Raw genomic sequence first — 24581 nt, forward strand, 5'->3', positions numbered from 1 at the left:
AAGATGAATTTGAATGAAATGAAAGTGACTTTTTGAATATTTATGAAGGTGCGAGTAAGAATAGAATAATGATAGTTAATATAAGGTATAAAATGTGTTGGGTAAAAAATAAATATATTTACGAGAGGTTGATGTATATGTACACACGTATATATTTTTCAAAATAGTAAAATGTGTTAGAAATACGGGTGATGATTGTGTTATTGATAATTATAAATTAATCAAATTCCATCAAACCAAATTAAATTCGAAGTAAAATTCTCGACTCCTAAACCCTCGACACAAAACCCACGCAGACGCGCAAACGAAATAGTTGGTTGCCGGGCAAAGGGTTGGTGAGTTATAGGCGTGAGAGACGGTGGTTAGAAATCGGGGGACCAAAGTCAAGAAACATCTTATTCAAGAGTCAAGATAGGTCCACACGGCAATATCAACAGAAACACAGACAGACATACATGTTTTGAAATTCAAAGCCCGAATCACGTTCTCCCCTACGTTTCTCCAGTTTTCTGTCTATCCCTTTCAACAAATCTCTACAACCCATTTTCTCACCCACATGCTACTTTTGCCCAAATGTCTAAACTTGCCAACCCATACACTCTTCGCAACTCCGTTTTTCTAATACAGGATTTCTTCCTATGTTTCGTCGTTTTCCATTGGAAAACTGTTCACTATGTGCTCGTGGGTACAGACATGCAAAGTTTGTTCTGAATGGCGTAATATTTCCCTTGTGAAGCCCTGGATTCGCTAGTTTTCAATAGTAAAACTGCTCTTCTTTCACACGTACAATAAACAGCATGGAATGAGGAAAATTGGCCACCCAAGGAATGAAACTGGTGGCGAGGAATAGAGTATTACTATAGTTTTTGTTTGGTTCTGGAATACAATTGGCAGATGAAATAGAATAATGCTGCCAGCATTAATTCTACGACAATTCACATGAAACGTAGTGCATACATCTCTGAACATCAACACAGTCTTAACGCTCTACTGCCTGACACCTGAATCTGTAGCATGTTTGGCAGTTGTTTGCCACTCCTTCCACGGTACTTGGGTCTATCCTGCCAGATCAAACAAATGATGATAAACCAAAGTCAGGGAAAAGGAGCTACCGTAAAGGATGTTTGAACTTCAGAAGCGTGCAAACTGTGGCCTTGATGTAAAAAATTGCATACAAACTCCCACTGGCTCCATAAATTTTGCACATTCTGTAAAATTTTTTGTTATAATTGATTTCTGTTTTTGTTAATTCTTTTTAATGTCAATGACATGTATTCTTACAACAAAAACACCAAGAAAATCAGAATTCCTAAAACTTATCATGCAAAGAAAGGTCTATGAAAAAATTAAGGCAAAGAGAGACCAACTTACTTGTGTAAACAGCCCAGTCGGGTATGTACAAAGGACACTACTTCGATATTTTAATGAAACAGGCATTCTTTTCTTGATGTCAATCTTCCTCATTTTCATCTTTGGTGTCCTTATTATTGTGCTTCTGCGCATTATACATATCCGCTACCTGAATTTAGCAAAGACATTGCTTCATCAAATGTCATGGAAACATGCCGAGAAAAATAAACAAGGCAGGCTGATTGGATAGAAGAAAAATATGACAGGGATTAGTTACCATATCAGATGAGGAGGCTTCCTCTGGATTCTTATCTTCTCGGACACGAAGTAATCGTGGAAATCGCAAAGAAATTCCCTGGTGAAGATAGCATAAACAAGATGAAGAGTATTAGCCAGTCAATCAAAGTACAGACTAACAAATCCAGCTTTCACCTCCCATCAATAAAGCTCCCCCAAGACTTGGAGTTTTCACAGGGATACACGAACATGCAAAAGCAGTAAAATAGCAAAAATAACAAGGGCAAAAGAAGAAAAGAAAAACAAAACATAATGGGATGACTTTATTAACTAGAACCCAAATAAGATATTTAAACCTCCAATAATTGCCTTGGAGAATCCAATTATCAGTTACTAGAGTAATAAATACTTAACCTAATAACAATCATTATCATTGTTCAGTATGAAAGAACATATACATCCGCAGAACAATATAAAAAATCAACGCACTAAAAACATTTTAATCTGATTGTTCTCTTGCTTCTTATAGATTTTACAAAGAACTATAATTTTATCAGACGTACATTAATTGATTACACAATTTTCTTTGGGATCGTGGGAGATATGTGGAATGAAGTTAAATTGATATAATTCAACAAATTGTTAAAAATTATTAACTCATGGAAATACAAAATAGAGGGCAGGTGTATTTAGTATCAAAGGCCTCACGGCCCCAGCCCAAATTAACTCGAGCTTAGAGTTCAGGCACACACACATAACTGGACACACGCCAGACATAAATAATCATTTTCTTCTGGAAGAATTAAATGGTACCTTATCGGGATCCACAATACCAACGGCGGCACGGTGAACAGGGCTGATAGTGAGATCAGCAGCTTTGACCTCCCAAACCTAAAAGACAATATGACTGATGTGAGTTATCTTTATCCAGATTTCTGTGCGGTAGGGTTAAGCACATCATTCTTAGAAGTCAAAGAAAAAATAACAGCTAACACCAACAGTTTTCCATCTCCTTTCCTCGTCTCTTTGAGGAGTAATACTTTTCTAGGCTACTAAATGTCGTCTTTCATCCGAGACGGAGTCCTTTTTTTCTGCTCTTTTTCCTGTTCTGCAAAAAAATAATTTTTTGCTTTCCCCCCAAACAGAAAGACTGTATCACGTTACCACCAAGATAAATTTGGAAATTGGGCAAAATTAGATGGTAGACTAGGACCCCAAGAGGGAACCCAATTGAGGAAAGTTAGTTCTATCTCAGGCTCACCAGTTTTGGGTGCGTTAAATAGGTATTAGAGTGGTAAAACCATTGATGGTAAAGTATTGTGATACAGCAAGTAATAAAATGGGACAAATGGTGCTTACCAGAGAGAAAAACATAAACAATAGCACAACCAAATAAATAAAAGATAACCGGTTGCTACCTCAGTTGGTTCAAACCATACATCTGGACTGATTGTATCCGAATATCTGTAATATGACTGAGCATTGCACATATGTCAGGGAAATATGTTACTGATCGTCCCATGAGAAAGCTCACATATGCCAAGTGAATACAAGTTAATTCAATCCAACCTTTGGTTTGGGAATAACTTTTGACCGAAGACTGGCAGAACGTTCTTCAAGCATTGCTTCAGAAAAGCCAGTTCCTGATGAGAACCACAAATTGTGGAATTACTTAAAAATTCAAAAACAACTAGATAGATGAGTTTTAAAAACCATCAAGCAGCATTGATATGATTTCTGTTAGGCAGGTAGAAGATCCATGTAATGGCATCACAACTTAGACCAAGAAGTAGAACTTTACCAATTTTACATATGCTTTGGAATTCCTCTTTGTCACTATCATAACAAGCAAGGAGAAAGGCACCATAGACACCTAGAAACAAAATAACACTATGAAATTTGAGAATTTCACTGAAGAGAAAGTTTCCACCTTCAACAGATTTCAGTTGTTAAAGGCAAGAGATGACACCATTCTGTGTCATATAAACCATCTAATAGATAGTTGATGCCCGACTCCTATCAGAAAAAAGCTATACATTAACGTACCAGTGCGTTTCCCCCTGCCATGGAATGCAGCAATGGGGACTAAATCTAATGAATCACCAATACTGCAGAACATAAAAAAATATTAGCAGCACTTCGAGATGAGCTTAGTATTTATTAGTTCAAAGCAGTTATGAGCTTAAGGGCTTACCTATCCATGTAATCCTTTTTCAATTTAAGCCAGTTGTTAGACCGCTTCGAAGGCTCATAAGTAGCATCTTTCTTCAACGTTTTGATGATCAACCCCTCACAGCTGGAAGAATGCAAACATAAAAGAAGAGGGACGTCTTTATGGTTACTTGACAGCTTTGGGGAAAGAAAAACAAATGCTACTAAGTCCTCTAATGGTGCAGCTTGTAGTTAAAAAGCAACGCCAAATCAGAAAAACTGATACATGATTAAGTCTAGCTTACTGCATATATTTCTCCTGAGAATAGTGGAAAAACAAAATACAACAATATCCGACAATTGATATACTAAACTTCCATAACCCTCTATGTTTAGTTAGATGCTAATCCACATTGGCTATAAGTACAAATGTCCATTTTACTTTCTAGAACATGACCAGATAAGCTAATGCCTTAAAATACAGTAACCAGAAAGCTGTATAAATTAGAATTACCTAGAATTAACAGCATCATCAAGAAACTTTTGTATTTCCTCCAGATCATTTGATGTGATAGCAGTGGCAAACTGGAGAAAACCATGCTCTTCTTGAAATGAGTTGTAAAGATGCTGCACAAATAGGAGGAAGGGGTAAGTAAATATTATTATATGTCCTAATAGACCCACTTAATGATAGACCAAACTTGCAACTGACAGAAAGTAAAAACAAACTTATGTTGCTCGCACTGAACTTATCATCTAGTTCATGAAAGACAACAACTGAATGTAAGAAAAGGTTGCTGTTTTGATTTTGGATATTAGTTAATGGATGGAAGCTAGATAAGAATGGGAGGATATCTGAGCAGAGTGCAGGAAATGATTGATTCGTAACCACCCACTTATAAAGTTCAATACTTGATGCAACAAAAGCAGCATAAGAAAGAAATTGTGAGCTTCAGCAAAAACCCAAGTTGTTACTTAAGGCTTTATTTGAGCAATATTATAAAGAAGCTTTATCAGCCACATGGAAACATCAAATACCATAAAATTTAGCTTCTTCTCAGCAAACATAACCAACAGTATACCAAATATATCCCTTGAAGATAGTTGTTTAGAAATGCATAGAAACATTAGGTAAATAAATACAAGGAAAAGTATATATGAAGTCTAACATAATTAAGGCACAAAAGACATAATACCTCTCTACGAACATTGAGTTGCTCCTGGAGGAGTTCTTGGCCATTAAGATAGAGGATGTCAAAAGCATAAATGCAAACGTTGACTTTGATTTCATTCATCAGAACATTTTTTCGAGCGCGTGTGCTAAGAACCTGAGCAAGACAACTTCGGTACTTAACTTGACTACAATAGTATGAATTAGCTATATCAAAATTGTCAACTGAATATGTTCTATTAGCAACAAAATATGCACATCAATTTGAAAAAAGAGAAAGAAAGACATTAATCTGGTGCATAAAGAAAAGCAAAAGTGACACACAAACATGAGAAGTGCAAAAATAGGAGGGGCCTTGGAAATGCCAAAGGAGAAAGATAGAAACAATGATGCTAATAAGTAAAAACAAATGACGGTAAAAATCGCCAAATAGTTTACTGAGCTTAGTTTTACGCACTCTTCCAAGTTCTAACTCTATGAATACGTATTTGCAAAACATTCATTGCCAAATACCTGTTGACCTTCACAATTATGCCCGTTTTTGCAAAAAAGTATCATCCATTGTAGACCTTAACACATTGAAACTATGCTCCAATCTAAAATGATAACCTATGATGCTGTCCCAGTTTTAGAGAAGAATCAGAGCATAGCTTGGAGTTATCATAGAAAGGGAATGAACTGTATGTAAGTTGAAAGGGTTATAGAATGAAAACAGAACTAAGACAGTAATATTATGGGTGAAATAGTCTAGAAGGGACCAAAAAATTCTGGACAGCTGCCAGCATTATGCAGCAACAATCATGTTTTGAACCTTCTATCAATATTTCCTACACACATTTAAAATCTGCTAGCTGAAAAAGAAGGCCCAAAATTGCTAGTCAAATCTAGATAAGCAACGCATTTAGATACAGCAATTACAATCCCTGTTATGCAGTCAATAAATCTGTGACACGGCTCCAGAATTCTTTTGTTGTCATGAAAAGAGCGATCAAGAAACCATATTTTAAGTAAAGAATTTGTTGTCAAAAGATAATTCTAAATAGAAAACAAACTATCATAAGATTTTTCACCTGGAAAGGTTGGATTTTCTGTTTCTCACGGTCATATGCAACAAGTTCACAGTCAAGAACAAATGATGTGACAGAAGGCTTTTTTAATCTGCACTACGATGGTCAAAGTTAGTAACTACTCACAAAATAATCTCAGTATAAACACCTAAAAACATTAAAAGGAAAATGTCAACGAAGAGGAGAAATTTCTCAGGAAAATAGACTATGTAACATGGGAAAAAATTCTCACATAGGAGACCCCTTTACTCCTAAAGTAGCTTCTACATAATGTCTAGGAAGAGAGAATATTGCATCAGTATTTAGGCATAGAGCTCCACACAAACAGGATAAAAGTTACCAACTCCATAGGCATAAAAGTTAACATATATCCAATGTCACTAGAGTAGAAAGAGAGCAGAGGAAATTGATGGAGGAGAATATGAACAATAATTTTAGTGAATCAACTTATTCTTTGACGATTCTGGTTTAAAGTTTGTGTCCTTTCATATCCAACCAATTAGTTAGAAGTAAAAGTACAGCACAAGGACAACACCATTAATGTTCACTTTGAAACAAAGAAAGGAAACCATCTAAAGATTTCATCTCATCAGAATCAAGTCCTTAATTAGTAGAAACATTCCGGGAGATCATTTCTTTATGACATAAGCATTGTTATACTTTACAGATATCAGATGCTAGATATCTCACTCAAGGACTATTTAAGTTGTTGGAACTTCGAATATATTTGTCTGCTGAAAAGTTCATGGAATCATAAAAGGTATTTCCACAAGCTTTCTGGATTTGATGCTGCCAGAAAGTATGTCTATAACACAAGTGGATATTGGACATCATATTTTGATCCCAAAAAGATGAATTGTCCATTAGCCATTCCCTTAAATAAAGACTACCTTGTGACAGCAACAACAACATCTGGAAACTTTCCAGTATTCCTCTCTGCATTTCTACTGTATATCTCCACTGAGCCATTCTCCATAAAATGTATCTACATGGAAAGTTTGATAGTTATAGCATAAATGCCCTTTATTCCATGCCTCAAGGATTCAGCATATTTCTTTTTAGGTATTCTCACCTGAGCACGTTCTCCATCATACTTGTATTCACAGGTGAACTCCATATCTTGAAACTTCTCCACAATTTCAGACACCCCTTTGGTTGGTTTAGCTAACATGGGACCAACAGGAATCCCAGGTGAAAAGCTACATGTCTTTGGGAGATTCCACACACCGCCAGAAAGAAGAGCAGGAACTATTTTATCATAGACTGGAATTACAGAATAGACTTGTTTGACAATTTTTGCAGCCTAACAGACAAAAACGAATGTTAAAGGAGAAGAATAAATGCAATAATATAACTATTCTAATAATGGCATGGTATAAGCATACATAATGTGTTAGATACAAATGACAGTAATTAACAGGGAAAAGATAAACACGAGTCTGAAGGCCTCAAATATCAAAATCCAATAGACTATTCTAGTTTACAGAGTGTTTCGCCACTTTAACATAACCACGCGACAAGAAAAGACAAAAGAAGCTCGGACAAGATATCCAGTCAAGTCATGCAACATATGAAACTTTGTTCAAGCACTCGTTCAAATGCACTAAATTGGAGAAAAGGCAAGCTAAGAGTGGCTTGCTCAGTCTCTTGGTGGCTCTTGAAGCATATCTTTTCTATCTTGAACACAATTGTAGCAAGTACATAACGTTTACATTCTTTAGTTGGGATAGGAAGCACAAAGCAGATATCCAAACTGAAACATCTACTCAGCCGCTAACCATGTTAAAAAATCCCAGATTCGCAATGGTTGCGACCTAATAAATCTTGCAAATACGGAAGTTTTCAATTATAAATCTTCCAATTTCCTCATTAAATTCTCAATTAGCGATGACTATATCAAACTCTTAAAAGCTTTTAGCTCAGTACTTTATGATCACATTGAAAATCAGCATACATTGTATTGAAGATTACAAATTTCTAGCTCTATCAACTACTGAAATTTTTGATAGTGGACATCAGCCCAAAATGATTAAGCCAAAGTTGCCAGGTGGAGGCTAACCAAAATAAGCCAACCACACCATTCTCTGCTTGCAGCCACAAGACATCCATATTAAGTTCAGAGTCAATCAAGCGGATGATACGATGGATTGGTCCAAGTCTACTAACCAGGTCTGAGCTATTTCTTTTTGGTCACTACAACCAGCAGAAAATGCTTAATCCCATTTTTCTAAGTACGAAGGATCCAATCCCACCATTTTCCAACAACCAATGGTAAAAAGTTTGTAACTACTATTTGAAAATCCATTTAACGTAGCTGTATCAAACTATGATGTTTTACTAATTTACAAGTTATTTGCCAAGATCTGTCAGCAACTTTTAAATTGTAAACATAACCAAAGTTGTATGTCCAAGAATTCACTTCACATGCCAATCTCAGACAATTAATCTACTCTCCTGATGAAGCAAAGTCTGGTTGGCCACGGTAAACACATATGGCAGGTCCACATCAAAAGAGCAAAAGACGATTCAAACACAGACGAGCAGAGGGTAGGAAAGGCAATTGTCTTCCCACCCAATGGTGCATTTTTCTATTTTATTTTTCAAATAATTTCTTTACCAGAACTTCTCTAACCACTCATATACGAGGTTTAATACAATCAACTAAGCATAAACTTGTTAAAGTATGTGCTATTTGGCATGAGGAATATAAGTCATCATATGAACACTGTAATGAACTGAAATAAAGTACTTAGAAGGATAAATATTTGACAGCAAAAGGTTGCAATCAGAAATTGTGTTTCTTCATCCACATTGGTAAAAAGAGTGAAATAGGAAGCACTAACTCATCCAGAAAGATGGTATTAAGATAATGTCTATTTTCTTCTACTACACCAATAAGTTATACACAGGCACATGCTCCATTATATTTCTTTCCTCTTCCACATCTTTTTTATGTTGATAAATGGATACATTGAAAAAAAAAAGAAATTTTTACAAAAAGCTATAAATTTTGAATTGTTGAAACAAAATCTTAAGAAAAGAATCCAAGAAGGTGGCTAAAGCCTACAAGGAGGTGCTCAGATCTAGAACATAGCAACTTACTTCTTCTAGAGGATTATCAACCTTTGCAGGAGGGGATGAATGCTTCTCCGAGTATACAGCAGCATGCCCCAGTGCTGCCAAGAGGGTTTGTTCTGCCAAACCAATACGCAGCTTTGTCTGCATATATTGCTCAAACCAAGTTTATGATGTGTGGCATGAACCAAATGGAACATCAAATAAATAAATTCTGTTGACCTGGAGCAAACGAATCAAATATTGAGGTTCACAATCACTAGCTGCAACTAATAGTGCCTTTATGTGATTCTTCTTTTTCTCTTGACTATCTTTGCCAGATTCCTGTGGAAATTCACACATTACCCATGACAAACTAAATGTCATAATTCCAAAGAGGAAATCCAATTGCTGCACTAAGATTTCACAAATGAGTACCTTAGCAATAAGACGAAATGTATCAAAAACTTTGGCAACAGTTAATGCTTCCGGTTTACGCATCAAAGGCTGTGATGAACGACTGGCTTTTGCTACAAGGCCTAAATCTCCAAGCTCCTATAATTAGGAAACATCAAATGATGAACTTCAGCACAAGTTCTGTAGGACCAATGTTGCAGCTCAGAAAGATACGAGAAGGTCCATCATAGTTAATGATGTCTAAGCATACAGAAATTGTATGAATGAAACAGATAACAGGAAGCACAAGTGATCACAAAAAATCCGTCTTCCAGAAGTACACACAAAATAAAAGATGTTCAACTTATAAAAACATCAGCCAAAAGGATGCTACTACTGTAAATCTATCATATATCTTATGATTGTTCTAATACAAAAATGACCATCACTGTAATATAGCAACAGACTGTTTATTTCAAAAGCATGTTGCAGAGATAAAAGGATCTAATGTTGCGCTACAAGGGTAGAAGCACGCGTAGATTCAAAACACATCAATGTAACAGTTCCATTGCTCGTGCTATTACCACAGCTCCTTTCCTGTCTATCTTATGTTATCCGACCAAAAATTAGACTTGCTGTTTAGTACTTATTACCTAACTGTTTCATCCAAATAAAATATTAGGATCTGTGCACCAGCCATGAACATCCCTTGTCAGTACTCAGTTCATTACATTTAACTTTGCCAATGATCACATCCTAGTCATCCCTAATTTATTCCAGCTGATAACAGAGCTGAAGAAATTAAAACAAGTGGAAAAATTCATTATCTCAAAACCTGAAATTACTTCAAACTTCAGTCAGCACAAAATTTATTCAATTATTCACCTTGTATTGCTTCTTAACATGTGCTTCTTTAGTACCACAAGCCTCTGCAAGAGCTTTGATGATCGAAGCATCCCCGATACCAAGCTCCAAACCATCATGAGCTGATGCAATCCTATTTGCCAAAAGGTACACAACAGCCAATAAATCATCTGGTGTCGTCTCGATCACTGTCCTCAGCATATTACACACAATCTCCGTGATGGCAATCCTACCTGACTCCTTTGATATAGCATCAAGTGCCTTCACCACAAATATGAAAGGCACCCTCTCTCCCTCTCCCCAATAAGCTGCCTTCTTCACATTGAAATTTGCAGCCTTTTTCTTCAACTCCGCTAGACTCTCCTCCGGAGTGATTGACAGCCTGGGCTTCTTAGCCACCACCGGGCCATTATTCGGATCAGCACGTTTAGACCCAGTTTGTTTTGAAATCGAATCTTTCAGTTTTTTTGTGCCTCCTGGCAGACGGGCTTCTTCAGCAGGGATGGTACTACGGGTGCCATCACTACTATTTTTCAATGAACTATCCACATGGGCATCACCAATTTGGTCTAAAGTCGAGTTTTTGGCGCTTTCTTGATCTTCTCCTGCGGCATTCTCAATTGGGTTGGAAACTTTATTTTGGGAATTATCTGTAGGGTTTAAATTAGGGGTTTGGGAAATTTCAACAGGGGATTTGCGTTTCCTGGGTGAGGAGTCCTGTGACTTTGGCGGTTGGGACTGAGACGCGTTTTTCTTTTTCTTGGACGCATTGGACATGAGAATATCAAAGGCCGAGGGCCGAGAGGTGGACATTGTTCTCAGGCTAGGGATTGAGCTTACGAAAAGAAACGAGGGTTTTAAAGAGAATGAAACAGAGGGAGAAAAGGGGAGTTTTCCGGCGAGATTAAGAGAGAGCGAGACGAGGACCGAGCGGTGGCTGCATGACCGGAGTGAAAACATCAACCGCACGGAGGAAACAGAAATGGCGCGAAAAATGTTGTGGGTTTCTTTTCCTGGAGCTGAAATGCTGTAATAGCCTTGCCTTGGAGGCCATGGATTCAACGCAGTAGATTGGGTCGGGTTTCGAACTTTGGACTCCGTTTTATTGGATCAATGCAAATTTCTTGAAATTTAATTCCTCTAACTTTACAAAATCAATTGGTTTAACTTACTAAATTGATGAGGTCCGCTTCTATTCTGATTATCTTTTTTAGAGATGAATTATTATTATTTGAAGTAAATTGATTACGATTATTCATATCAAATATCGATATTTAATTATTTACACAATAAAACAACATTTCATGCATCAGTAGAGTTCAGACCCATGATCTTATGCAGTTGAGTTAGGCCTCGTTAGCATTTATATTGTGATTGTAATAAATATATTTTGTGTCTAAATTTATAAAATATTTAAGTGTCAAATTTTATTTTAGAAAAACTTCAAAATGTTTAGGTAAAGCATTTGAATCCCGTAACATACTTGTAACAAAAAATATTTTGATTATAACCTTTTTATTTAAGGTAGTGAGATTGCAAAAATAGTTAGGATACCAAAATTTAGTATATGAGCATGCAAGAGAGAATTTATAAAAGTCCTCGAATTGTACGATTGTACATGAATTATTGTTATAGAAATTACTGTACGATTATTGTGAGTTGATATATACTTGAATTTAAATCGAATTGGAACTAAAATGATACGATTCGAATAAATTCACGTGAATCTTTAAAATGTATTTTATATTAACGCTCTATGAGTATCTCATACCACTTTGGATACCCTGTCAACTTGAAGCACAATTCTCTAATGTGTCCAATTCATTTGCAATAATCTCAATATTGTAACCGTTTATCCACTGAACCTTGTCTTTTTGACATTAAAGTTTGCATACATTGCTCCATCATGTAGTAGAATTGCTTTAACTTCCCTCTTTCCAAGCCTCAAGAACATTGAGTGAGCTTTCCCAATGGATTGTAAATGACCAATTAGAAACACTTGGCTTCTCACCTGATCACAAGCATCCCCCAACCCCATCAAACTCAATTGATTAGATGCATTGAGATAGTTAACGCTTTACTAGCTCCACAAGAACATTGTGGCAAAGTTGTGAAATGAGCCAATTCATCCCACAACTTCTTGAGTTTCGTACAGTAACCAGATATTGTCATTTATCTTGAGTAAGAGATGTAATTTCCCTTTGAATTTCATATAACATAGGGTTCTTGCCCTCTCCAAATCTTGCTTCTAATTCTTGCCACAGATTTTGTGCTGAAGTAGCATACAAAAAGGCTTCAGCGATGTCTTTGGATATGGAATTAAGTAACCAGGAGACAACCATACAATCGACTTTTTCCCAGTGCTCTATTTCATCTTTACTTCCTAAAGGTTTTCCACAAGCGTCATCAATGAAACCAAGTTTTTGCTTGGCTCCTAGAGCCATTCTAACATACCGGCTACAAAAAAGGTAATTCTTTCAATCTAGAATGGCTAAAACTAGGTTCATTTCATAATGATTACCGCCATAAAGTTTTAGTCTCTCAAGTAAGACTAAAGTTTTCAGTTCTCCGGTTGAAGCCTCTCCACTTTCATTACTTTTTCCTGTCATATTGGTTTGGGTATTAATGTAGAAACCATAAAAAGGAGAAAGAAAGAAATATTTCTAAATCAGGAAGATTGTAGTATAAAAAAGAACACCATTATTCTGGTGGTTTTGGTACCATACTCAAAATCTACCAAGTATAAGAGAATAACATTGCAAAAACTTTTGTATTGCGTACCATTCAATAGGGTAAACAATATTTTTTAAAAAAATTACACTACCAGTACTTAAATAACCAACCTATCAACTAACTAATGGTTACTGGGATGAAAACTTACTCAACAATAGTTTAACTAACAAACAAATAAAGTGTTAAGCTACTAATAAAGTCGTATTTTAATGAGACGTCTTATTTCACGTGAATTACAAGCTCTGTTGCTACAAACTCTGATTCTTGCTCTATTTGGTGATTGCACCAGCGTCCTTGGCTCCAACAATCTTGACAAGAATTATCCAAACAAACTCAAAGGATTTGTTACGAAAGATTTGAAATCCATAATTTCAAATCCTTCAATCCAAATGCAATTTAAAAGAATTTGAAATCCATCAATATTCAATAAAATATCATTCAAATTTAGAGTTGAAGAATTTAAAATTATCCTAACAAATTCAAATAATTCATTACTCATGCTTTGATTTCAATCCATCGATCCGAAGTATTGCCTGAATTCGTGAAAATAATTTGTTATTAAAAATTAGAAATTTTACTTGTAAGTATCCATCTAAATACAGCAGCGTATAACAGACCAAGCAATATGCAGTTATCTTGTATGTCTGCTACCAGCAGGACATGTATGGTAAGTATAGTTCTTGATTGGGATGGTATATATGTGGGAGTTTGGTATGTTTGGTGACAAATAAAAAACTACATTTTTTCAAATTCAAATGTTGGATAACATCAAATAAATGGTCCGACTTCTATATAAATTATTTAAGTACATGGGCCATCAATTACCAAATATATCACCAATTATTAATTTTCTTTTCTCCCATACCAAAATATTCGGTAAGGTCATATTTTTTATATCGCACAAACAAAAGTTCTTCCTAAGATGAGATCATTTACAAAATTCATAAATTTATTTAACTAAGGATTATAGACTGCTTACCAGTTCATCTGCATAAGTATTTTAGATAAATAATCGCTTACAAAAAAATATATTATCTTGAGTAATATATATCTGAACAAATATTTTTTTTCAAACCCTCATAAAATATATATAATTATAGAAGTTAACTATAACTGAAAACAATCATGAGTTTAAATAACATATATTATTTTAATAGTTGACAAAATATTTGAGATTTGTAAATTTTACTAAATGAGTATCCCAGAACTTCCATAATGGTTGGTAGAAATTCCATAAATTGTTCTTTTTATGTTGTTTGGATATTGAAATTCTAATTTTAAAAAAATAAAAATAGAAAAAATAAAGTATGCTAAAAATAAAACAATAAATTATATCATATAATAAAGATTAAAAAAATATTTTCCTCATTTATTTTTCTCACTAGTAAAGATCTATGCTGAAAAGTCCTTCACATGTGATAGCAAGAAATATATAAAATTGGCAAGTCAATAATTTAAAATCAGATGCAACATAAGCATAATATGGATATCAAAAAACAATAATGGACACTTCCAGGTGAAATTAAGGATTTGTGTTTAATTCCACTGACCTATCTCCCAACATTTCATGTACTATGAAGCTGTCTTCCCTAAATTCTCAGATCCACAGTTGTCTATTTGTGCTGCAATAAGTAGAGGTCGTCTTTTTCTTTTTCTTTTAGGTAGAGTGCATTTATTTATTCACAATTCACCATCTGGTTCTGACCCTTCAATCCCTGAGAAAATAATAATAATGACTTTGTATTAAATAAAGAATGATGTTAAAGTTTTTAATAATGTTATATATTAAGTTTCAATAATTTTTATTTTACTGCAATAATGTCTCCCACAATTTTAACAGTGGCAATCATGCTTCGAAAACAATGCTATTTTTTGATCGACTTCTAATGTTCCAAATAATAAATATATATTGGACCGTTTTGGATAAATAGAATGACTAATTATTCCAATTGTGAAGAATTTTTGAGAAATGATTAATGATCAAAAGAATCGAGAACTACAACAACAAAAATAAGACTCATAACAAATGCATCGGGGACAAAAAAAAATTCAATATTTATAAAATCGAACTAACGCAAATGAATGGATGTAAGATAGATAAGAAAGAAAATTGAATAATAATAATATCAAACATAATTACCTTCAAATTTGTTTGTCAAGAAGAACTATATTCATTAAATAAAAAACCATTTTATTTTTTTCAATCAATGTTCCCACATAAAAATTATAGATTAGACCAAAATAATCCAAATCCAATGTAGGCTGCTAGGGACGAAGACAAAAGCAAGACATGTCGAGACAAGTGCAATGTGTCTCAATATCAATTATTATGCTACTAAAACTTTTTTATTAATTCTCAACTTAATTATAGGACATTTTATTGTTCACTTATTTTTGAGTGACTTTAATGTATTTTTCAAAAAATATAATATGTGCAATTAATTTCCGCACTTTATGGATCTTGTAATGAGTACTATCATTGCTGGACCATTTGAAGCCATTCAATCGCGACCATGATGATTGATGACTATTTGATGTTTTGTATCTCATGATTAAAACTGAAATCAATTTTAGCCGCATGTTAGTAAAATAATTTAAGAATTTGAAGTGTGTTAATTTTTTGAAATATTTCATATCATCTGCATATCATAAAAATAAGTTCAAGCAGACAATATTTTGTATAAGAAAATCTTATTTTATCACACGCAACATAATTTGATTCCGTCTACGACAATGAGATCATACGCTCGTTCCGAGCGTTTCGTCTAAAGGGTTCTAATAATGTGCATTTTTTTTTCTTTTTATAATAAGTATTTTTTTAATGATAAAATAATAATATCTTACCTAATGAAATAACGATGGCACCTCAGGACGGTATGATATCGGTTAATGATTGTATCTGCGACCAATCAGTATAGATAGGTGGGAGCTGCCCGGTAACAAACACTTGAAAGTTAGAAGGCATAAGCAGCCAAAACCAAATCAGCAGGAAAATTGAAACGGGGCATGGGTCTACACTTCACTCTGAATAGCAGGCAAAAAGGCCAAAACTACGTCTTCATCCATCTGCAGTCCCTTTCTTCATCCACTCTCTGATTAGTCTTCTCGCTCTCTCGAAAGCTCTGTCTTTAACACGCAGTGGGTAGGGTGGGCGGGTGCTGCTGCATTAAATGCGGGCGTCCTGATTTTAGCTTTTGCTTCCCTTTCTTACGTGGTGGCTTTTTCTTGGCCCCCCCCCCCCCCCCTCAGTTGCATTTAAAAATACTCCCGAAGTTTTTCTTTTTTACCTGATTTTTTGGACGTCCAATCTGCAAATGGGTTTGCTAGCATTTAATCCTTTTTTCTTAGCGTTGTCTCGGAAATTTTTGTTAGAGGATCTTGTTTGTTTCCTTGCATAGGATGACGTGTTTATACAGGGGGTTCTGTTTTCTTCTTCGCTGGTTTTCAATAGTTTGAAGCTCTTTTAGCTGATATCCTATTTTCCTGCACATTTTTGCAACCTCAAGTATTTTGGCGATATCGTCAGAACGAGATGTCTGTTTTAACTTCTTGTGGGTCTTTGAGCTCGAGAACCGAATTTGTTTTGAGGAAATTCATGAAGTAACTTTTGGGTTCTTCAGAAACTTTTTGATAGTTGAGGAAATTCAGTTTCAGCTGGATTTGTTGAAGGTGCCAAAAATGGAGGGAAGAATGAAAACATATAGGCAATTGAGCCCCGAACGAGCTAAAGTATGGACAGAGAAATCGCCCAGATATCACTACAATCATCACTATAACCAGCAGCAGCAGCAAAGTTGTAAAGTTCCCGTAGTTTACTATCTTTGTAGGAATCGACAACTTGAGCACCCCCATTTCATCGAAGTCCCTATTTCTTCCCCTGATGGCCTTTACTTGAGAGGTAGCCAAATTCAGTTCATTTACACGAATCTAAGTTTAAATATCTGCTGTTCGGTATGTTTTATCTTCTTGAATTTTGAAAATTCTGTCTGTTTCGAAGATGTGATTGAAAGGCTTAATGTTTTGAGAGGCAGAGGAATGGCTTCGATGTACTCTTGGTCTTGTAAGAGGTGAAATGGTTCATTCCTTTCTGTTTCCTTCTTGCAGTTTGGTTTTGCCTTCTTTTCCATGGTAAATGCAAGTCATAATTCTTCACTGTAATTTGTGGATGCAGGAGTTACAAGAATGGTTATGTATGGCATGATCTTTGCTACGATGATTTAATCCTTCCGGCTCATCGGAATGAGTATGTTCTAAAGGGTTCAGAGCTCTTTCAAGAATCTGATTCTGGTAAGTTAATTTGTCTATGTTTCTTGAGTCTTTTACCAGATTCTGCGACTTGTGTGAGAAAGACTGTTCTTTTTCGAATTCAATGGAATTGTTGAAGTTAAACTTGGCACTCAAGTTGGAGTATGCTTAAGTAGGCTGTCTAGCCGACTAAGCAATGGAATTGAGAAACTTAGTATACTGTTGGTGATTTAGTGGAAAATGTTCTTTATATTTTGTGTTATTGTATTCCTCTCATTGTTGGAAATAATTTCCTTCAATGAATTGTCTTTTTCCAAGCTTTGTCACTCATTCCGGATGAATGAAAGAGCAGATGGTGCCCATTCAATCATGGGCAAGAACTAGATAGGAAATTGATAGATAAAATTCAAGTTATGTTCCTCAAACCTGCAAAGACGGGGATTGAAGCAGATGCATTCATATCAAAACCAATTTGAATTCCTGAAAATTGATACCTCTTGGTTTCTAGGTCGATTTAGTCCTGCTGAGACCGACATATTACGGAATCAGAAAGCACTCCCTGAACCACCATCTTCCAGAAGCCAAGAAGAATCTTCGTCTTCATCTAGCTTGAACGGAATAACTACAAAGACTTCTCAGGACGATGAACTGTCTCCTCCGGATCAGCGTCCTTGCTCATCAGCCGTGTCACCAGAGCTCAGTGTTGGTAAAAATTCCTCTTGGAATGGTTCTTTGAGCCTGACAGAGTATAAAGTCTACAAAAGTGATGGTCTTGCTGATGCTTCCACTCAGACCGAGGAAAATGTAAGCAGTGCTGTTGGAGCTCGAGATGCTTGTACCCGAAGTCGTCCTACTGATGATGGTTTATTGGAGAACGAGACTAGTGGCAGTCGTTCGAACCAAGTTCCTCGGGTAAAGGACAGTCCAGAGATTAGCCGAGACTTTTTTTCAACACCTCCCTCAACATCCAGTGCTTCTTCATCGAGTGGTAGGACCGATACCTTGGAATCGCTGATTAGAGCTGATGCTAGGAAGCTCAACAGCTTGAGGATAGTTCAAGAGGAGGAATTTCGAATCCCATCCAATTCAAAACTCAAAGCTTCAAATATGATAATGCAGCTGATTTCGTGCGGTTCAATATCTGTGAAAGATCAGAGCTTTGGCCTGATACCAACCTACAAGCCAAGCTTTTCAAATTCCAAATTTTCGTCCCCATTGTTCTCCACATCATCAATGCTGGGAGAGCTTGATTGCCAGAGAGAGAATCCTCGTCTTATGAGTCTGACCTTGGAGGACAAAGGATACTTCAGTGGGAGCTTGGTTGAAACGAGTAAGCTCAAGGAAGGAGTGCCCAATCTAAAACGTTCTTCTTCGTTCAATGCTGATCGGTCAGTCTCGTCTCTTAACCTCATTTGACGTTCAATTCCTATCCATATAACTACTGTGATCTTGAACTAGTCGATATTTTCCTTTACTTACATCAAAGAAAAAGAAATCCTAGCTAGTGAGGGTGGTTAAATTTAGGACGGAGATTGGAATAGTACAAAGAAAATAACACCTCCAACTTGAGGATATTTCTTTTGTTTTCTTTGTATTGAGAAAAAGAATATCATTTTTCCCTGCAGAAGTATAGAGCAATTTGATTCTATAGAAGAAAAGGAAGAAGGACACTCTACGCGTTCAAAGTGCATCCCTATATCAATTAAGGCTACTCTTAGCAAACAGCCAAGATGTGAATCAATGAGATCCCCCATTTCCGACGGACCTAGAATTTCATCTGATAGAGTGGAGTGTTCACGAACAACTACATCCGGCCAAACGATTGAGCCTCCCGCGATGAGTAAACCAGATTCTTGCAGAAACGAAAAGGAAAACGTGATCACAATTGAAGAAAGTTAAATACCGGACACTTGTCAATCTCTCAGCAGTTTATCAACTAACTAGTTTACAACCCTTTTCATATGCATGTAGATTGAAATTTTCTTTTCATTTTCCTCAACAGGCTTGCTTCAGGAGCTCGGGTTATAATACAATCCGAAGCAGCTTACGGAGGAGAGGACAACTGATCATATATAAAGGACAGCCTTCGAGTTAGAGAGATGGAAATTTGTACAGAATCGATGGACAAAGATGTTTTTATACGGTAACTATGCTCTCAAATTCAGATAGAGGTGGCAAATGGGTTGGTTGGTTTGGGTTGAGATGGATCGGGTTGATAATGGGTTGGGTTCAAAATGGATCTAAATTTATGAGTTAGATATGGGTCGGATTGAAAACGGGTTGGTTTGAGTTTTGTTGGGTACATTACAATTAGATTTTTTTTAATAAAATTTTGAATTGTTATTACTGCCAAATTTTTTTATTTATTAAAATTTCAGTTCAATTCCTTTCGATTTGATTTTAGTTAATGAACACCCCTAAAAAGCAATAAATTACTAATTACGAGATTTATAGACTATTATGCTTCTATATTTTAAGCCAAATAAATAATATTTATCTAAAAATTATGTTTATATAATTTAAAAAAAATTAAAAAAATACTTTATAATCATGAATTTAGTAGTATTTTTCTTCAAATTGTATAGAATTATTAAAAACCTAATATTTTTAATCATTTTTTTTAAAATTACATGATATTATTAAAAATAACATTTAACTGACCAATAAAAAAATTAAACATTATGAAACCGCGCGGTTGATGACCCATTAGAAATCATAGTGGATATATGATTTAGTTGGACTTAATTAAACATACAACTCACATTGATTATACTAATATTTTCATCAACTGCTTGATGCTATTAAAAATAACATTTGATTGACTAATAAAAGTTTAAACATAACAAGATCCGTTTCGAACCCATTTAGGATCCACATGGAACCCATAGCAATTGCTTCAATTCAATCCACATTCTATCCAAATAAAAATTCTAAAATCCAACCCAACCCAAATCTAGAAACGGGTTGGAACTCATATTGCAACCCTTAAAATTTAAATTCAGATTTTCTGAATCCAGCAGTGGATGGATCAATGTTCTGAAGGTAGTTCTGTTGGTCCAGTTCAGAAGCACTTTGTTTTCTTACCACTTACATTAGAGCAGATGCAGAAATTTTCAACCTGTTTACCTGTCATTCTTGGGGGTAAGAAAGTTATATCAAATTTGAGACAAAGACGGAGTACTTCTAATCAAATAATTGTGAGTCCGATTTTCTATAAGAAGGTTGAGTTGGTACATAATCTGTAACGTAAGTATCCGTATCAACGACCTTGTGGGTATGCATCGACCCGCAATGAAATTATTTTATCACTGATTGAAATTTTTTTATTTAAATCAGGTTTGGACAAACTAAATTAATTATTAAACAAGTATAATAGATTTGTTATGTAATTAATCATTTTGTTTGAATTGTATACTAATCATTCAACAACTATTTACATTTATAATATAATTGGTTTTCGTCAGACCAATTTAAATTTGAATTAGAATTTTGTGTCACTAGTTAGCCCAAGTATGTACTAATTAAGTAATTGCCGTCGAAGTATCAGTTTAAGTTATTACAAATCAACATCTGGAGTTTTGACTTTGTGGCCTGCTACGAAAGTCAACCACTTGAGACAGCGCACATGAATCTTAATCTACTCTACTGCTTCTGTAATTATCAAAAAAGAATAAATACTGTTGTTTGTGTAACAAAGGAAAAAAATTAAATTAATATTTTGAAAAGTCTATGCATTATAAAAGAATATGATTCAACATTTATCGATGAATTAAGCATGATCATTAATACGTTTCTGATGCATGAAAAGTACAAATACATCTTTATTCGGAGTAATTATATATAATTTATTACATAAATCAACTTAAAATTGAAAAATCAAGAAGTTAATATTAAACAAATTAATGCTATTTTTCTAGGAATAAGCAAATATTTTCTTGTTTAGTTCATTCACGTCCTCATATATATAATCACCAAATTTAAATCACAACAATTTGTCAACTCCCTTATGGATTAAATTAAATACTTAATCAATCCCAGAATAGCATAACCTTAGATTGGATTCCGTCCACACCAGCCTTGTATATATAAATACCTCCTAAAACCAGAAATTCTAAAGAAATAAATACACTAACAACCAAACATCTTTATATAATCCACCTGTGCCCAACAAATTGTTGCCATACACAGACAAAATGGAGAGGCTGACAGGAGAAGAAACAGGAATAAACCCATTCCAAGAATATGCAATTACCACTACTGCTGATTTCGGGTTAATAGATTTCATGGATAGTGAAACCAATTTGGATCAGTTCATTGATCTCATCCGGGGAGATAATGCAGCTGATGACCCTATTGCCAACTTCACCTCTCAGCCCTTGGATCGTGATCAGTTCAGCTGTTTGGCTAATGTCGACCAGCTTTTCCCGCCAGCACATGATCAGTTGTTTGATGATCTTGATGTTGCAATAAACCATGTTGTGAACATTAGTACTCCTCCTGATTGCAGTGCGTTGGATCAGGTGGAGAAAAGGGACGATGATGAGGATCATGATGTTGTTGATGAGGAGGAGGAATCCTCTGCAACGACTGCTAACACGTCGGTGGAGAAGCAGAGGAAGAGTAGTAAGACTGATCGATCAAGAACGTTAATTTCGGAGCGGAGGAGGAGGGGAAGAATGAAGGAAAAGCTCTATGCTTTGCGCTCTTTGGTGCCTAATATCACCAAGGTATCTGTTTTATATGTGTGTGTGCTCGTGCGCGTTTTCCTAGTAAGCAAATGAAGAGGAAACAAGTCTTGAATTGTGCACCCGTGAATCAATTTCTTAGGATTAATTGCAAGATATATAGAAATACATGAAATTAATATGTGAAAGAGAAAGAAAATGTTTTAATTCTGATTAGATATAGTCTGTTCTAAAATTTTTCGTGACCTATGTGTTTACTATCCATCGAATCTCTTATTATACTAGCTATCATCCATCAACTATGTATTAACGAACACTTCTATAAAATATTGTAAAATTTAAAAGGTCCCTGATGCTAAAAAAGTACACCCATTTCTCGAAAGTGTAGGATTGAGTTATACTCCGACACTAACACAATTGTCAATTGCCATATGAGCTAGTCTTAAGCTTGATTAGTAGTATGTAGTCTGAACATGATGGTATCCCATATCCACACCACTTAGTGTCAACTAGTGGTTGCTCAATGGATTGGTTGACCTAGACATACATGACCAAGTTAGGGGGAAATTGCCATTTTCCTCTAGTAATTTTGGGTGATAATTTTGATTTTAAACGAATTGATTATTATAATTAACTGTGTGACTTTTAAGTTTGAAATTTCAGTCTCATCTAACTAGAAGGTCTCAATTTTACAAGTCATGTGTCCGACACGTGTCTTTTACTAGACAAAAAAGACTAGAGCTGTCAATATTTCAATATTACAAAACCAAATTATGAAAATCAATTCATACATGATCAAAGTTCGAATCCCTAAATTACAAGACGAAAATTGCAATTTCCCTCAAGTTAAATATATAGGGTTATATATCAGAGTAGAGCTTCTAATCTTAGGTACATGTTGTATTACTATGATCTTCAATTATTGGGGGGATGCAGATGGACAAAGCTTCCATTGTCGGGGACGCGGTGTTGTATGTGCAAGACTTGCAAATGCAGGCCAAGAAGCTGAAATCTGAGATTGCAGGCCTTGAGTCATCAATATTGACAAGAGGAAATATCACCAAGTATCAAGATAGAACCACTCACAATTCCAAGAAATTGAAGCCCACAAGCTTCTATCCCAGTACAGTACTACTCAAGAAGATTTCCAAGGTAAAAACTTAAGTTTTAGTCGCGATTACCTATAATTACAATAAATGGAATCTAAATTTTTCGTAATAATGATTAGTGCAGATGGATGTATTTCAAGTAGAGGAAGGAGGGTTCTACGTGCGAGTTGTGTGTGACAAAGGGAAAGGTGTTGCTGTGGCTCTTTACAAGGCGCTTCAGTCCCTTAAAAGCTTTAGAGTTCAAAACTCTAATTTGGCTACTTGTGCTGAAAATTATGTGTTCACCTTCAATCTCATGCAGGTAACCTTTCATTCTTGGTTTAATTACATTTTCAGTCCTGTAATTATATGCTTTTGGCATTTTAATCCTGTAACTAGCTAAAAGTTGTAAACTGGTCCTTCACCTTTTGCAATTCCGTCCAACTTTTTGTACTAGCTCTTTTGAAGCTGAGTTACTAAGGGAAAAGTACTTCTGCATGTTGACAGATTACAGAAGTTGAAGTGGATGTGAACTTGCAGAGTCTGAAGATGTGGGTTGCAAGCGTTTTTCGTAATCAAGGGTTTGATTTTGATACGTCGCCATCTACTTAACTTTAGGTCCTTGTTAGGGTTTAGATCCGCAAATACGAGGACATGGAGTCGAATTACCTGACTCTTGATCCAAGAGTTGGGAGTTTTATGTGTTTCTCGCAATTTAGATTTTATTTGTTTTTTTTCTTTCAAATTATATTGTATCTATTTATTCCCTTTAATATAGGGAAAAATGCAAGCAACTCTATTATGATATTGCAAATGAGCAAATTACCACCTTATGAAAAAATAAATAGCAATTTACCTTCTTGTATTTTTTAAAATACAACAATTTATCCCTCTATGATTTTTAAAATGAAGCAATTTACCTTTCTGTATAAGGAGGTAAATGCTTCATTTTATAAAGTAAAGGGGGGTAAATTGCTATATTTTCTTTTAAGGGAGTAATGTGCTCATTTCCAACATTACAGGGGGATAAATTGCTATTCACCCATTTATATAAAATTAAATAAAAAATAAATAATCTTTACATACATATATAACGTATAAATATTAAATAAAACAAAAAATACAATAAATTTCGAAACAGGAATTCATCGATCTTATCTTTATTTAACTGATCTCATCACTTAATTAACTTTTGGTTGTAAGTTGCAGAGAGTATGTACAGTTCAAATTGAGCTTCATTCAATAATTAATAATGTATAAGACAAGTAGTGCAGTCCATCTCGGGCCCTAATAAGCTACCCGGGCCAACCCGCCAGAACTATTGCTGTCCAGAACTCAATATAAGTGGATCCAAGATGTAGCAGCAGAAGCAATCATAACTTTCAGCATTTTACGAACTATATATATATATTTAATTATTGATTGCACCAAAATCAAAATCAAAATAAATAAATAATCCATAAAACCACTGATGAAAATTGAAAGAGCTAAAAAATTCTGAACTTAAATTTCAATAAACAAAATCTGGACAAAAGTTCTT

General features: G+C 35.1%; 3 protein-coding genes across 4 annotated transcripts; 2 read left to right on the top strand and 1 right to left on the bottom strand.

The window, feature by feature from the left end:
• Nucleotides 1-803: 803 nt before the first annotated feature.
• On the bottom strand, nucleotides 804-11364 carry LOC105170756 (DNA ligase 1). 2 transcript variants are annotated; one of them, XM_011091660.3, is made up of 18 exons: nucleotides 10312-11364; nucleotides 9469-9585; nucleotides 9274-9375; nucleotides 9079-9195; nucleotides 7049-7279; nucleotides 6867-6961; nucleotides 5980-6067; nucleotides 4935-5066; nucleotides 4253-4365; nucleotides 3782-3883; nucleotides 3634-3695; nucleotides 3389-3460; nucleotides 3157-3230; nucleotides 3006-3062; nucleotides 2401-2478; nucleotides 1628-1705; nucleotides 1372-1519; nucleotides 804-1061 (listed from the first exon to the last, which is right to left on the bottom strand). In XM_011091660.3, exons 1-17 carry the CDS (start codon nucleotides 11248-11250, stop codon nucleotides 1451-1453), a joined length of 2526 nt encoding a protein of 841 aa, XP_011089962.1. In that variant the 5' UTR covers nucleotides 11251-11364; the 3' UTR covers nucleotides 804-1061; nucleotides 1372-1450. The 2 variants fall into 2 exon arrangements, with proteins under 2 accessions (XP_011089962.1, XP_020552590.1); XM_020696931.2 differs by lacking the exon at nucleotides 804-1061 and adding an exon at nucleotides 1068-1208.
• A 4868-nt stretch (nucleotides 11365-16232) lies between these two features.
• LOC105170757 (protein SOSEKI 3) lies at nucleotides 16233-19622 on the top strand. The gene is made up of 6 exons (XM_088884369.1): nucleotides 16233-16921; nucleotides 17021-17090; nucleotides 17195-17310; nucleotides 17777-18656; nucleotides 18894-19162; nucleotides 19271-19622. Exons 1-6 carry the CDS (start codon nucleotides 16702-16704, stop codon nucleotides 19294-19296), a joined length of 1581 nt encoding a protein of 526 aa, XP_088740495.1. The 5' UTR covers nucleotides 16233-16701; the 3' UTR covers nucleotides 19297-19622.
• A 1684-nt stretch (nucleotides 19623-21306) lies between these two features.
• LOC105170879 (transcription factor FER-LIKE IRON DEFICIENCY-INDUCED TRANSCRIPTION FACTOR) lies at nucleotides 21307-23848 on the top strand. The gene is made up of 4 exons (XM_011091802.3): nucleotides 21307-21995; nucleotides 22890-23105; nucleotides 23187-23363; nucleotides 23549-23848. The coding sequence occupies exons 1-4, from the start codon at nucleotides 21462-21464 to the stop codon at nucleotides 23651-23653; spliced, it is 1032 nt and encodes a 343-aa protein (XP_011090104.1). The 5' UTR covers nucleotides 21307-21461; the 3' UTR covers nucleotides 23654-23848.
• Nucleotides 23849-24581: the final 733 nt, after the last annotated feature.

Source organism: Sesamum indicum, linkage group LG9, assembly GCF_026168435.1.
Source record: "Sesamum indicum cultivar Baizhima isolate 11 linkage group LG9, ASM2616843v1, whole genome shotgun sequence".
Taxonomy (NCBI): Eukaryota; Viridiplantae; Streptophyta; class Magnoliopsida; order Lamiales; family Pedaliaceae; genus Sesamum; species Sesamum indicum.